General features: G+C 40.4%; 1 protein-coding gene across 1 annotated transcript in view; it reads right to left on the bottom strand.

Annotated features, from left to right (window-relative positions):
- Positions 1-15,452, bottom strand: part of ppm1h (protein phosphatase, Mg2+/Mn2+ dependent 1H) — a 103,325-nt gene extending 87,873 nt beyond the window's left edge. Inside the window, exon 1 of the mRNA NM_001017305.2 lies at positions 15,111-15,452. Coding sequence (NP_001017305.1) covers positions 15,111-15,343 — 233 coding nt within the window. The 5' untranslated portion in view covers positions 15,344-15,452. The remainder of the gene's footprint in view (positions 1-15,110) is intronic.
- Between the last annotated feature and the right edge of the window lie 352 nt (positions 15,453-15,804).

Genomic DNA, 15,804 nt, shown 5'->3' with positions numbered 1-15,804 from the left:
GGAAGCTGCCATACTAATTATCAAGTACTTGGACCCCAGTGTACAAGTCCCACCACAGTACTACAATAGTAGTTACAAGGGCAAAATAATTCTTGATGCTGGACTTAATACAAATAACATTTTTGTCCGTGCATACATACCTCCACCCTACCACTTGTGTCTGTCCTGCCGACTCTTGATCTGAAGATGTAACGCGCTCGGCACACCCATCCCCCCATCCCCCCCTCCCCCCCGTGGACGGATGTGTGTCCTCCCTCCCTCCACTTGTGTCCGTCCTGCTGACTCAGGATCTGAAGATGAAAGGCACGGTGTGCGTGCGCACACATGCTGGTGAAGCCTTCACAGTTAGATGAGCCACCTTACAAAAAAAAACCTGCTATTTTCTCACCCCCAGTGGATTTCATTATTAGAAAGCTGGATGTTCATCTTTTCTCCAATAAATCTTTTCTTGCCCCAGGTACTGCCTTGCCCTCTCCTGCTGCATCTTCTGGGTAACATCTCCAATTTCAGTCAATAAGCAGAGCTATACAATACATTTTAATTGTATATTTATTTTATATTCTCTGTTTTTTGCATTGGCAAGGTATTTATGTTTTGGAGCTGAGGTGTAGTAAGAATACTTTATCTACACCCTGTACTCACAAAATTTTTTAAGACCTAATGCACTCTTAAATTACCTTGGCGCCACTATCTGTATACAGCAAGAATTGAAATGCCAGTGTGTCTTGACACTCGAATAATAAAATGACTGAGTAATATTTATTTACATTACGCGTGTCCATCCTGCCGACTCTTGATGTTGCGCTAGGCTCACCCAACTCCCTCAGATACCACAGACAGAGGCTTTATGAGGTACCATCTTGTCTCTAAGCACCCACTGGCCTGTAGCACTGGAACCCCAGGTATGTTAATGACACTAATAGATCGTTTCCTACACCCTACCAGTTGTTACTAAGCAACAGCTCAAAGTCAGAACAGATTTAATTAATAGAAATTTTCTCTGTAAGTGGCTGTCAGACAGCGTAAGTGCAGATTTAAACTTATGTGCGCTCTGTTTCTAACTTGTGTCCATCCTTGGAAATCAGCATCAGGAGATATAATGCACATTGTGCAACCGCAAGGAACGGTATATGACCATCCGCGTGGGAGACATGCGCGCGAACGATTGCGCGCTGTAAATCCAAGGCATGGTATATGACCGTACGTGCGCCGACATGCGCGCGAACCAATGCACATCCGTACGCGCATGCTCAAGCACGCGCACATACGTCGGCTCACGGACAGACTGACGCACGCCCGTCCACGGGGGGGGGGGGGGGGGGGGGGCTGCGAGCGCATTACAGCGCGGTGGGGGGTGCAAGTGCGTTACAGCGCGTCGGCAGGGCGGACACAAGTGGAGGGAGGTAGGTAGGGGGGAGGTATACTCGAGTATAAGCCGAGGCGAGAGTTACTTTTTGAGCACATTTTTGGTGCTGAAAAACACATTCCTAAGAGAAGGGGAAGGGAGTTCCTAGCATTCTGTGGGGGGAGCAGGAGAGGGGAGAAAGAAGAGAACTGCACAGACTCTGGCCACAGGAATTAAGGATGTTTCTGAAACAGGAAGTCATCATGTTTACATGATGGAACATCATGTTTACAAAAAAGAGACAAGAAATCCTGTGTTTCCTTTGATAGAGAACTCACTGCAGCATTACTGTAATTGCTTATGGCTGTATTTACATAGACCTTTCTATAAATCTAGTTTTTACCTTTCCTTCTCCTTTAAGTAGGTCTTTCTTTCTTTCTCCCACATGAAAATACTCTCTCTTCATTTGCATGAAAAGTAGGAGTCCGGGAAGAAAACCAAACTTCATTCTTGAAATATCCATTTTCTTAGAATAACCTCTCTGATCAGCAACTGCCCTGGCTGTGTTTTAAAAGCCAGTGGGAGCTTTAGCCTATAGGGTATTCCAGGAAAAAGGAGATTGAAAGAGCATTTCTCTCACAAAACAGTAGTTCTTTCATTTTTTTTGACTGAAATTGTTACTGCAACAATCACAGAGACAAAAGTCATGTTTACATTACTGCGGGACTTTGAACATTTAACAGTATTAGAGTGATTGTGCTACACAGAGTTCCATCACACAGAATCCAGAGTTCCATGCACTGTTTAATGTTTCTTAGCCCACTGTAAGTTTAGAAAAGAAACAACTTTACAGCAGTTTTAAAATATGTATGTTTAGAAAAACTGAATATATTTACAGAAAACCACCAAGATTTTACATGCATGAATTAGGACTATTTTTAGTGGGTATTTTGCTGTAATTGTCATGTTCAGAAAAGTACATGCATTTAATCCCAGATTAAAAATGCTCTGCAAACACCAGAATGGGCTCACAAGCCAAAAAGAGCAGACTGGTCGGATACTTATGCTCCTGCTATGAGGAAGTCCTCAGATAAAGTCAGTAAAGTATAGGAAGCTGGTTTTAATGTTTCTGTTCTCATAATTGTACTTGTAAACCATCACATCAGTTTAATGAGCAATATTTAAAAAGAAGAAGGAGGCTTAGCATGGTGACCATAATTACCCTATTATTTATAAAAGAATCCACCTAGGTGGCACAGATAAAAAAAGTATAGGTGCACAATTAAACCTAAAAAAACTAAACCATAATACAAAAACATAAAAATATGTATATTATGGATTTTATATATATATATATATATATATATATATATATATTGTGAGAGATGCAATGGGAAAGGTCCTTATTTGGTGTATTTCCACCAGTGTTTAAGGTGGGATACAAATGGCCCAAGGTAAAATGCCTGGTTTTACAGCAGGTAATGCTGTGTTGGAGTAAATCTCCTTTAAGGCTTTGATTTGGCCAGCTTGTAGAGAGCTGCCTGATTAGGCTGCAGGTGAGCAGCCAATAAAAGGGTTGTGTGAGTTACACAGGTGTTGGAGTTGGAATTGAATGCTGACTGAGTGAAGGTCACTCTCAGAGCAGGGCACAGAGCAGGAGGGCTGCCTGTGTTAGGAACTCCCAGAGGAGCTGGGGGTGCCTCCTGCCGCTGCAGGGAGCAGAGGGAGTGCTGACCAAACGGATGAGTGCTGAGAGGGCTCAGCAAGGCTTACTGTGAAGCCTGAGTGTTCCAGAGTGTGGAAAATAACCCTGGAAGGGGAGAACCCTGAATAAGGGACATCTCAAAACCCTGAACTGTGTATGAACTATTGTCTTTATGTTTCTGTTGGGAAGAATGGGCCCTTAATAAACCTGAGTTTTGCCTGAAGACTTGGTGTCCCTGTCTCTATGCTCCAGATCCTCTGCATGCCTGCCTGCCTACCAATGCTAATTCCCCCAAAATTGCGTGTACAGGCATTCAGCATGTCACAATATATATATATATATATATATATATATATATATATATATATATTAATCACACAAAAAACACTCACAGGACTTATTCAAAACAAAAAAAAAATGGTGTTTTATTCAACGTTTCGGCTAAAACTTAAGCTGTCTTCAGGGTGTCCTGAAGATGTCTTAAAGGAGAAGGAAAGTCATTTTGGCATTTTACTGCCAATAGATTAGCCACATTAGTGCCACCTAGAACACTATATTTATTCTGCAGAAAGCTTTACAGAAAGTTGTAACACCACAGGAAACATACATTTATACAGGTCATTTATAGGCAAAATCTAAAATCTTGGCATAGTTTACTGCCAAGTTTTTTTTTAAATAAAAATACAAAACATTTCAACGAGTCACAATGTAACACATTGTGGAGACAAACAAGATTGTGACATGGAGGTTCTTCAGTAATACCCCGGGCTGGTGCAGTTTTTAGCAAACAGGAGCACCGGGCAAGGGGTACCGGGTAAGCATTATACCGTATTTTTCGCCGTATAAGACGCACTTTTTCTTCCCCAAAACTGGGGGGGAAAAGTTGGTGCGTCTTATACGACGAATACTCACCCCCAGTACCGCCAAGTCATCGCCGAAGGCTCCTTCTCTCTAATGCGGCAGCGTCAGGCCTTTTTATAAGGTTGTGCCCGTGCGTATGACGTCACACGTCAGCGACGAGGCGCAACCTTATAGAAGTGCCTGTTGTAGCGGCATAAGAGAGCAGGAGCCTCCGGCGGTGACTTGGTCTGTTGGGGGTACATTCTATGGGGGCAATTGGGGGCACTGTGTGTGGGGCTACTGTCTATGGGGGGTACTGTGTATGGGGGAAATTGGGGGCACTGTGTGTGGGGCTACTGTCTATTGGGGGTACTGTGTATGGGGGCAATTGGGGGCACTGTGTATGGGGGCAACTGGGGCACTGTGTATGGGGGAACTTTCTATTGGGGGCACGGTGTATGGGGGCTACTGTCTATGGGGCAATTGGGGCACTGTTTATGGGGGCAATTGGGGTACTGTGTATGGGGGAACTTTCTATTGGGGCACTGTGTGTGGGGGCTACTGTCTATGGGGCAATTGGGGCACTGTGTATGGGGGCACTTTCGTAATATTTGGGGGGATATTACCCCCCCGTGGACGTCCGTACCATGCATCCTCTTCCCCTTGCAGTGCCGATCGGCGCGCACTGACACTGCTGACATTGGCGCACGCACCTCTAGTCATGCAAAGCACACAGCAGGATGGCAAGTACTTGATAATTACGGTAGTATATTATATAGTTCAGAATCTTTTTTTTCTAGATTTTTCTCCTTTAAAATTGGGTGCGTCTTATATTCCGGAGCGTCTTATACAGTGAAAAATACGGTAATCACTGAGAGGTGGCAAACATTTTGCCCTTCCCAGTGATTTAACCCTTTGTCTCCCTTAATAATATACGTGTTGCAACCTGATAACATTCAATTAGGGGTAAACTGCACAAATTAAAAAGTATTCTAAAAGTTTGTACAATTAACACCTTTCTTTGAGAAACTACGACTGCCTTTACATTCTGTTTGGGATATCTATGGAGATGTATTTCAATGCAACAAATTTTTGGAAAGGAGAAATAAGGTAAGGCTAGGGTTTTCCATTAAGGGAATTCTCATTAGCACTGGGTTAAAAAGAAATGTTACAAAAAAATACCAACCTGATGCATGTCAGGATAACTTATCCATTATATGCAGAAACAAAAATAAATGAAACAGCCAGGAGTGTATCTATGTGGCATATGTATAAGGATTTATTATATATAACATAAGCCTAGAGCACATGGCAGCAACATATTCCACCTCCCCAACTGGCATTTGATGTGATCATGAAGGCTGAAAGTAATGTACATGTGTACTTGTCCACATCTTGCATTTTGTAAAAGGCACCTAGCTCTAAAGGTCTGGGTAGCTTAATACTGAAGCAAACAAGGTTGTTATTATACAGGTATGGGAGCTGTTATCCAGAATGCTTGGGACCTGTGTTTTTCCAGATAAGGGATCTTTCCGTAATTTGGACCTCTATACCTAATATTTCAATACTGAATAAACCGAATAGGGCTGTTCTGCCCCCAAGAAGGGGTATATATCTTAGTTTGGATCAAGTACAAGGTGCGGTTTTATAATTACGGAGAAAAAGGAAATAATTTTCAGAAATTAGAATTATTTGCTTATAATGGAGTCTATGGGAGATGGGCTTTCTGTAATTCGGAACTTTCTGGATAACGGGTTTCTGGATAAGGGATCCTATACCTGTACTAGAATAAGCCTATTGGTTAAGATCTGCATTTGCAGGATAGAAAAGGCTTAAATACACCTGTTTATGGTCTTTAAAGAAAAATGAAAGCGTAACAAAGTAGATATGTTAACTAGTAAGGTAGTAAGTTAGATTAACAAAAGACATATTTCCATCAAGTTCAACCTTTTATGCCTATAAAACCTGCCTAACTGCTAGTTGATACAGAGAAAGGCATAAAACCCCTTCTGAAGTCTCTCCAATTTGGCACAGAGGGGGAAAAAATTGCTTCCTGACTCCAGGATGGCAATTAGACCAGTCCCTGGATCAACCTGTACTATGAAATATATTGCATATTTTTTTTGACTCAGTACCAAACTAAGGCAACCACAGTCATTTTGTAGTAAAGATCTGTGCCTCCGAATATGCCCCAGTAGCTCCCTATCTTCTCTTCTGCTGATAAACTGCACATGCAGTGCAAGTGCTGCTGTCACATACCGAGCTTAGGGGCTGACACACAATATACTGCATATATAGAATATAAATGTCATAATACAAAGCTGATTAGTAATTAATTCAGATACTTGTTACATGGTCAGCTCCGAACCCATTGCAATTAACATCAATATTTATTGATCATTATAGCAGCATCAGCTTCTATGAAAGGCAATCTTTATTTTCCGCCTCAAGATTTGCAATGACCCCTAAGTTTTACTGCCCAGAGCCCACTGAGCATGTGAGTTTCACTGACACAAAATCAAAGATATTAATATTTAGGGTTTAGTTTCCCTTTAATGGAGGAGGGCGTAAGTGGTATGAATGAATACCCAACTATTTACACTTCAGAGATATTTTGCAACATGTGCCAGAAGTAAAATGTGTTAAGTACTGCATGTTTTAGAAAGTATGTGAAGTGCCTGAACATCAAGTTTCAACAACTGTTTGTAGAAGCCTGAAAAAAAGTATTTTCATAAACAATAAATGTTTCTAACGATTGGTGTCTGCACACCAATGGGGGAAAGACATTAACCAAAAGCAGCTCATATACATTAATTCATTAGTTAAGATAATTCCAGATGTGAGAGATGATATACAGGAAATAAAATTATTGTTGAAAGCCAGCAAGCTCAAAGCTTAAATCATTTTGTAACTTAGGAGGTCTAATTAAGAAGAGTGTAATAATAAAAATATCTAGCACTATGCATAACACAATAAGTGATATCATTTTGAAAAAAAGGTTCTATGCCCCAGTTATGCCCAGGTTCAATACCTATATCAGGATCTTAGGAACTCATCCAATTTACCAATACTAATGGCACTGCTTATAATGTCATCACTCCAAAAGCCACAGAAATCGCTAGTTGTGTTTCAGGCAGCAGGGTAAAACATTACACATATTGTTATCCTTTTTGGTGCAGGAAAAAAAACAAAATGTAATTTATAATTCATAAATGATCTCACAGATGATTTCAGGTTTCAAAAGCAGATATTGTCCCCCAGGGTAAAACTACGTATAAATACACAAATATATCTCATTAAATCTCTGATATACCAATATTACATGCATGTCATTCTCATTTAAAACATTTTCCTGCACCCACATAGTGAACATCCAGGGGCTCTGGGTCATCACCAGCTCAGCTTTAGTGGCTGCGTGATTATAAATATAACTGTAAGCATTTCATTAAGACATATATATATATATATATATATATATATATATATATATATAGTAGCTACAATTCACAAATCCACATGATTTGTTTATCAGAATAAATCAAAGTACAGTGCCTTTCTCTCAGCTTTGCTCAATAAAATACCCAGCATAGCTAGAATGCCCCCAAATCAGCATAAATGCATATCTATAGAGCATCCCCTCTGCCACTTGCTAAGCTACAAATCCCAGAAGGAAGTGAATTCCAGGTGTAAGTGATCCACAGAAAGTAGAATAAATGACAATACATTGTGCCTCAAAAATAATTACATAAAAGGGGGATACATTTCCTGATTTAAAATATTCCTACCAATATACCAAAACCAAGCAGCCACTTATAATAATTAAACAAGGAAAATCATATAACGCTCAGTATCTTGGGAGTTTGAACAGATAAGGCAAAGTGCACTGAGTCTTCCCTTAGAATATTTACCCTCGGTTATGAATTTTATGAAATGTCGCACAATGCACCAAATCTTAGTTCCATCCCCTGCCCAATGATTTTGTGTCTATATGAAAAAGTGTATGTAAAAGGCTGACCAACCACTAGTTTACATATAATACACAAGAACCATGAATATCCTAAATTATATCATCATGAACTGTGCTTAGTGATGTCACTAGTTATAATTCATGCTTAGTGATGTAATTTTTGTCACATGACTCAATGAAATTTGTATATTATACATTTACAGGTATGTTTATAAATGCTTCATGTTGGAATAGTTTCAGAGCAGAAGCATGACTAGCAAACCAGAAAAGAATTGCCAATCAGTGGGCACAGCTGCCAATCAATGGGGGGAGGGGAGAAGAGAGCAAGACACTTTACAAAATTCTATCTCTCTGGCTCGTACAAGGCACTATATTCACATAAACAGTGCATACAGTTGTGTCACACGGTAAGTGAATAATCACGCAGAAAATCACAAAATGGTCGCTCAGTGTGAATGATTAAAAGGGGAATTTTTTTTTGATATGCATATGCCAATTTCATAACATGCTTTGATAGGTCACTTATTAGGATATCATTTATAGGATAGTTAAGTTTTATTCAGAATGCATAGTTCTGGTTTTTAGGATATAGATGTAGAGTACTGCCTTGGACTACACTAAATATATAAATATCCTAAAACTTCAACTTCCTAAAGGTTAAAAATTTTTAAGAACCATGACTTTCTTCATTTCAAAACGGATATAAGCAACCATTTAACACAACACTTTTTTCAGTCGCAGCAAATCAAAGCCAACTTGTTTTCATCCACCACAGAGAGGGTTCTCTCCTTGAGCAGAACGGGAGCAGGAAGCAGAAAGTTAAGTGGAGAGAAAAATGCACCCAGGTTAAAATAAAGGCATAGGCTAATGTGCACCAAAAATATTAGCAGATTTACAAAAGGTAGTACGGGGAGTTTAACTGCTGCACTGTATTTCAGGGAGGGAAGGCATTGCACAGGGCTACAACTGCAGTGAAAATTGTATATCTGCCACCATATTTATATTCAAAACAAAGCATGCAACAAAATACCTTATCAGTTTGTAAAGATACTCTACTAGTTGTAAAGATACTCTACTGACCAGTTGTTGATACTCATTGTAGAATTCTGCATCCTGTTCATTAATACTGGATTAAACAAATTAAACACAATGAAACACCAGAAGCTGTGCTTTAGCCAGAGAGAATTAAAAAGGGGGGGCCATTTTTATAATCCCTTTTTAATTTGGCTTGGCTTTAAAATTAATTAGCAGTTTCAAATACCTTTGGGAAGTTTTGTACCTTTTCAGTAAAGTAATACTGATCTTCCTGTCTAAAAATCATCAACAATAAAAATTACTTTCCCTATAAATACCTCATACGTTTGATTATATAGTGGTGTGTGTTTGGATTCTATGTATTGGCTGGAACAAACTGTATCATTTTATTGGTCCATCCAAAGAAACTTATACTTGATCCCAATGTATTAATAGGCTAGAAATATAACAGAAACAGCAAGGCTGACCAATTATGTTGGATACCCTAGCTACACTGTAAAGGAAAGCTAAAGCGCCACAAATATTTAGGCTAGAAATGCTAAACCTTACGTATTCAGCTTCAGTAGCAGCCCAAGGCCACAAAAGCCCTTTTAGCAGTGAAGATTTGCACCTCTAATAGTGCTCCTGGTAGCTCCCGATCTTCTTTTCTGCAGATTAACAGTTACATACAATATAACATATCCCAATACAAACCTCATTAATAATTAATTTTAATGTAAAGTACAAGGCAGGATAGAAAACATTGCATTCCCCCAAGTTACGTTAGCAACCCCAGAGTGGTTTTGATGAGAGACTGTTATAGGAGAGGGCCTGAATAGGAAAGTAAGTTACAAAAAGTAAAAACAAAATACTGTACCCTCACTGAGCAATAGTTTTTTAGCTGCTGAGATCAGTGACCCCATTTGAACACTGCAAATAATTCAAAAACAAAAAAATAATGGAGACCAAAATGAAAAGTTGCTTGGAATAGGTTATTTTATAGCATAGTAAAAGCTAGTTAAAGGTGAACCACCCCTTTAATTATTTGCTTTCACCTTCTGCCTCTTTCCAGCTTTCAAATTGGGGTCACTGACCCCAGGAGCCAAAAAAAACTATTGCTTTGCGAGGCTATACTTTTACTTTTGTTCATTTTTTTTATTAGTTATCTTTCTATTTAGACCCTCTCATATTGATATTCCATTGCTCATTCAAATTGCTGCCTGGTTACTAGGGTAAATAAGACTCTAGCAACCAGATAGCTGCTGAAATAAACTGGAGACCTGCTGAACAAAATGCTAAATAACTGAAAAAAGAAAAAAAAATAGACCAATTGCAAATTGTCTTAGAATATCAATTTCTACATCATACTAAAAGTTTATTTAAAGGTAAACTACCCCTTTAATAACATCATGGCACAGTCTATGAACCACAACCTTCCCACAGAAGTGCTACTTCACCCAAAAGTCGCAACCAAACTCACTGCATTCTCCAGCATATTATAATTAGTGATTGTAGTCATTTACTTCAGATCCTGGGCCGCTGCTCCTCTTTGTCCAAAATGCATCTGGCCTGGGCACATTCCTCTTAGTGCATGCTGCCATACTCTTCCTTTAAACCAGCCCTGGGTGAGTGCATGCGCGGTATATAAATTCTTTGTGTATTTCTGTATTGTGCAAGCATAAGCAAAGAAGATGCTAGGGCAATAAAAGAGCGTGGTGGAGCGGCACTGAGAAGAAAAGTATTCCTGGCCACAATAAGCCTTTTTCTCAGAATGCTCAATTTCCACAATGCTCTAGCTTTCTTACTGTTATTTATCATAAAAATGTAAGCTTCTCAAGTCTGGCTACTGGGTCCTTCCAATACCTATGTTTTGCTCTGTGCTTCTTTGCACAATTTACTAGCACCTTGAAAAAATAAAAACAATTGACTATTCTTTCAGGTTTGTGTCTTCTCATCATTGGGAGGTAGTACACTAACATGTAAATATTATCGTTTGGATATATGAAAATCTGAGTGGTTTGGCCTCTTTCAGTTGAAATTGCTATCCATCAATGTCTGAAGAAAGTTATGGCAGACTTTTCTGCCCTTTAGAATGTGAAAGCTGTTCCAACAAAAAATAGATTGTAACTTCTACAGGGCAGTGACCCTTCTGTGTCTTTAAACGCATGACACTTAAAAGATGCACTTGTATAGTAAGCATTTTTACATTGGTCTGCATTATTTATCTTGCATGGTTCTTGTACTACAACTATATAAGTTTTTCTGTTGTACCTCTTTCCAGCCTATATCCAATCAGCAACCCATAATAATACGCCTTTTGGGTAAGGACCCACGGAGCAGTTCAGTTGTCTGCGACAGAACTCTGCTATCGCGGACGACTAACCGCTCCAAAATGGATTTCCATCAGCAACAATAGCAGTCGCCGGTGCAAAGCCCTTCGCATTGCTTCGGTTTTCCGAAGTCTTGCAATAGCCTTTCCACCGGAAACTCCTATTGTTGCAGACGGAAAGGCATTTTGGTTAGTCGCCAGCCATAGCAGAGATCTATAGTGGATCCTTAGCCTTAAATATAACTGTGTACATGTGAATTATAAATGTGTACAGCACTAAGTATACAAGTAGTGCCATATAAAGATTTACATACAAATGTGTACAGTCTAGCTAAATCCCCCCCAAAGGCCATGTTGGAATCTCAGGGTAAGGCCCCACCTGTTCTTGTTTGTACCCGGAAGCACTGAATCCACCTGTGTGCAGGCACATGCAGCCGTTATCCGCCAACTAAAGCAAGACTTGGAATTTCTTGGCGGATATCGGCTCTGTGTTCCGGCACCTGGGTGGATTCAATGTTTCCAGGTGCAGGTACAATTAGAAGATTTTTCAAGCATAAGGGCGGATTGTCAGCCTGTGCTTATATGCAGTCTGACAGTCCACCTCGTGGGACCTTAACCATACCCTCACAGGAGTCTCACACTCTTTCACCTCCATTAAAGGGATAATGTAATAAAAAATAATAATTTGAGGGTTTTTAAGGTTATTGTGAGATGCCATATTCTACAGGCAGAGGAAATGCTTGAAACTACCTGTGCTGATTGGCAACTTAAAATGGCTATATCAGGATGACCTTAAGGTGGCCATACACAGTAAGATTTGATCTTCTCCCGATATCCCCACCTATGGGTCAAATTAGAACAGCGGGTATAGGCGCCGTCGGTTGATGGTTGAGCTGATGCAGCCCCTGATCCGATGGAAAAATCAAACCAGCCTGATCTAGCTCTGGACAATTTCAGGCCAGATGTCAGTCGGGCAGGCCCGTCATTCGTGCCTGTACACTGGCAGATAAGCTGCCGAATTGGTCTAAAGGACCAAAATCGGCAGCTAGAATCGGTCTGTGTATGGCCACCTTAAGAGGTGCCAGGGGTCTAGCCCTGCCAGACTAAGCCATTAGCTTACTGTCAGTGCATTGGGGCTAAATTGATGACCTGCCTGATTGATATGTGCCCATGAATCAGCTAGATCGATTAATGTTTATTATAAGCCATCCAGATAAATTGATATTGGTCTGATCCTGCTTAGTTCTGGGGAAATGTGGCTGTGATACTGGGCATATATTTGATTTTCCTGACATAAAGCAGGTTTAGCTTCTGTTGTTAGCCAAAAAAGAAATCAGATATAGTCATGTGAGTACCAGGAAGTTGATTCCCCAAGAAAGAGCAAAACGTGCCGATAACTTTTAGAGCAGTAAAGTAAAATATTTGTTCCCAAACTATACTACTTTACACATTGTATTCTGACAATGTCATCCCTTTTTATGCAGCATGTTCAGCCCATGGCAGTACTGCAGGAATAAAAGCTGAAGGTAGAAGAAGAAGGTAGAAAGAAACATTTTTAAACATTAACCAAAACCTTGCATTCAATCTGTAAAACAATTAAGCATAAATGATAGCCGATACATAAACCCTTTTATATTGCAAGCAGGGACATAACTACAGACGAAGCAGACCCTGTAATTGCAGGGGTACCCAGGAGTATAGGGGGCACTAAGGCCCTAATTAATAAGCAATTTCAATATATATCTTGATAGAAGATGTTTTGGGGCCCTATACTGAAATTGCTGCAGGGACCAGTAAGATCTAGTTACGCAACTGATTGCAAGCTCTAAGGAACAGGGCTTTAGTACATGTTTGAAACATAGTTTTATTGTGCAGCATCATGGTATATGTTTGTGTTTATGAATATTTGGTAATAAAAATAATAACCATGGCACATATTGCCTGAATTCAAATTGAAGCATGTGCGTAAAAAAATCTGCCCATTTGAGTTAAATATTCATATATTGCATTTATATGTGTTTTTTTTAGTGCATTTTTTAGAATTCAAAACACATCTCATTTCTAATGTTTTAAAGGAGAAGGAAAGGCAAAGTCACTTGGGGGTGCCAAAATGTTAGGCACCCCCAAGTGACTTAAATCGCCTACCTTTTACCCCGGGCTGGTGCCCCTGTTCGGAGAGAACAGCACCAGCCCGGGGTAGCTGCAGCGCTTCCTCCTTCCTGTTCGCGTGCGTGCGCATGCCCAATAGAGTGAAAAAGCCGAACTTTAACAGAGAAGTCGGCTTTTCACTCTACTGCGCATGCGCCGGTCGTGGGGTCCTGGCAAAACGAAGCAGGAATCGCTCGCTCGCAGGTACCCCGGGCTGGTGCTGTTTTCTCCTAACAGGGGCACCAGCTCGGGGTACAAGGTAAGCGATTAAAATCACTTGGGGGTGCCTAACATTTTGGCACCCGCAAGTGACTTAGCCTTTCCTTCTCCTTTAAGAAATATATTTTAGAAAAATGCAGCATATTGCAATGTGCGAGTACAAAAGGGCAGAATATAATAGAATTAATTTGCTGACACACATTTAGGTATACTCAGAACTGTGTCTTAACAGCTAACTCTACTATTGTATCCTGGCAGGGCATGCTGGGAGTTGAATGTTCATGTTTGATTAAAAAATAAATAAGTAAAGGCTGCCCTATTTACCATATCTTAATTTTCATTTTTTGCATTATCACTAGAATTAACACACAAAGCATTGTCTTCTCTCTCTCTGGGGAACAGCACATATCCCTTATATATGTACATGTAAACATGCATAGGTCTGTCATTCATTTCCACTTCTGGGCTTACACATGGCCTGCAGCACAGATGGAAGGGGAGGATGTACAGTACGGCACAGCCAATAACAAGCCGTCCAATGCTCTCAATCAGTGAGCTGAACACGACAATAGTAAGGATGCCTATTCATAGCTCTATTTGATTCTTTTTGACATCTGCTGTGTTGAAAACACATTTACAAAGGTTTATCCTCCAAAGATGAATGAAGAATAATTGATAGTAAGAGCTGGATAATCACTGCACTTGCACTAAATGCACACAACCGCTGACTATCATACTGTGCTTTGAGCAGTTCTAGAGATCACCCTGTTGCTCATCATCTGCTAATGGGGGCTCATTTACCAACATAGGTGGCATATTGCACCAGTGCAGTTCATAAGACATACCAATCAAATCTTTGCTTTCATTTTATCACTTCCAGTCATCTGCTGATTGGTTGTATTGGACAACTTCACTGATGCAATTTAGCACCTATATTAGTAAATCAGCCCCACTGTCTGCTCCCCAATAATTAGCCATATGATTATTCTCAAATCCAAAACATTTGTCTTTGCCAAGAAATTACACAATAAAATGTCTTTTTTTCCTTATTTTTCCACTGAAAATTCCTGATTTCCTGAAATTCTACAAACCAACTCTAAATACCTTTTGGGGAATACCAAGAGTAAAAAATATTCCATATGTCAGCTGCCCCAAATTAAAGAGATAACACAAAACGCACTTAACTGACAAGCGCCCCACTACCTGAATGAGATTTAGCAACAAAATACTTGTCTGTATATAAAAGAAAGAAACAACAATAACACATGGCATTATTTAATTTTTTTCTTTTCTTTATATATGCCCACAATCCACAGGCCCTGTCACAGTACACCAAGCAGCCAGCAATTTTAGCCTGTAGTCCCTGTAGCTATTGTGAAGCTACAGCTGTCAATATTTCCTTTTAACAGCCGTATTACAGGGGATGTTGGAAGTTGTAGTCATATAAGAGCTGGAAGCACTAGTGGACTAGGCATGTTGTGACCTTGGGAAAAATGCTAGAGATTTTAGGATGGAGGGGAGCGTTATGATGCACATTACTCACTCCGCATAGCCGGTGCTCCATGGTAACCTTTGCGTCTCCTTTAGGATGAGGATGGGTCTAGCGATATGATCGGCCGAGCACTCAATCTCATCTGGAGACAGACCGAGGAACTCAGGTCTAGTATATGAGAACCTGACAGGCAAGTCAGAGCCGTTGACATGTTCCAAGCCGGAGCTGCCAGCCATGATTCCTCCCATGAAACTGACCACGGCAGATTTGACTCTAGTGAACATATTACACGCTGCTAACTGCTGGGAAAAGCATTCATTAAACAGCAAACCAGGGGGATGTCACTGCTACTTGCAGCCAGTCGACTCACTCCAGCTGATCTCCCTTCCCCCTCCCCGAATGCAAATCGCTGCATGGATCAGGCTAGCAAATATCAGGCGGAGGAAGCAGCGACATGTGTCAAATCTACGCTTCTGCCTGCAGCCTCCCAGCTCTCTGTGTGATCTTGGAGCTAAACCTTTGATCATGTGACTGGTGTATGGTCATCATGTGACCGGCAAAGATGTGTTTCGTCTCGGAGTGAATTCATCCTCTTGGGATAAAGGAGCTGCGTGCGCTGGAGCTTTCTACCTGCGTAACCTGCTAGTCACTGGGAGAAGCGGCGCGTCTCATTGGCTGCACCAACCGGGAAGAAATAGTTCATATTACTTTAGCTGAAGTTATTATATTTATCAACACACACATA

This window comes from Xenopus tropicalis, chromosome 3, assembly GCF_000004195.4.
Source record: "Xenopus tropicalis strain Nigerian chromosome 3, UCB_Xtro_10.0, whole genome shotgun sequence".
In the NCBI taxonomy this organism is placed as follows: domain Eukaryota; kingdom Metazoa; phylum Chordata; class Amphibia; order Anura; family Pipidae; genus Xenopus; species Xenopus tropicalis.
Note: the sequence above shows the minus strand (reverse complement) of the source record. Positions and strands in the feature narration are given on the sequence as shown.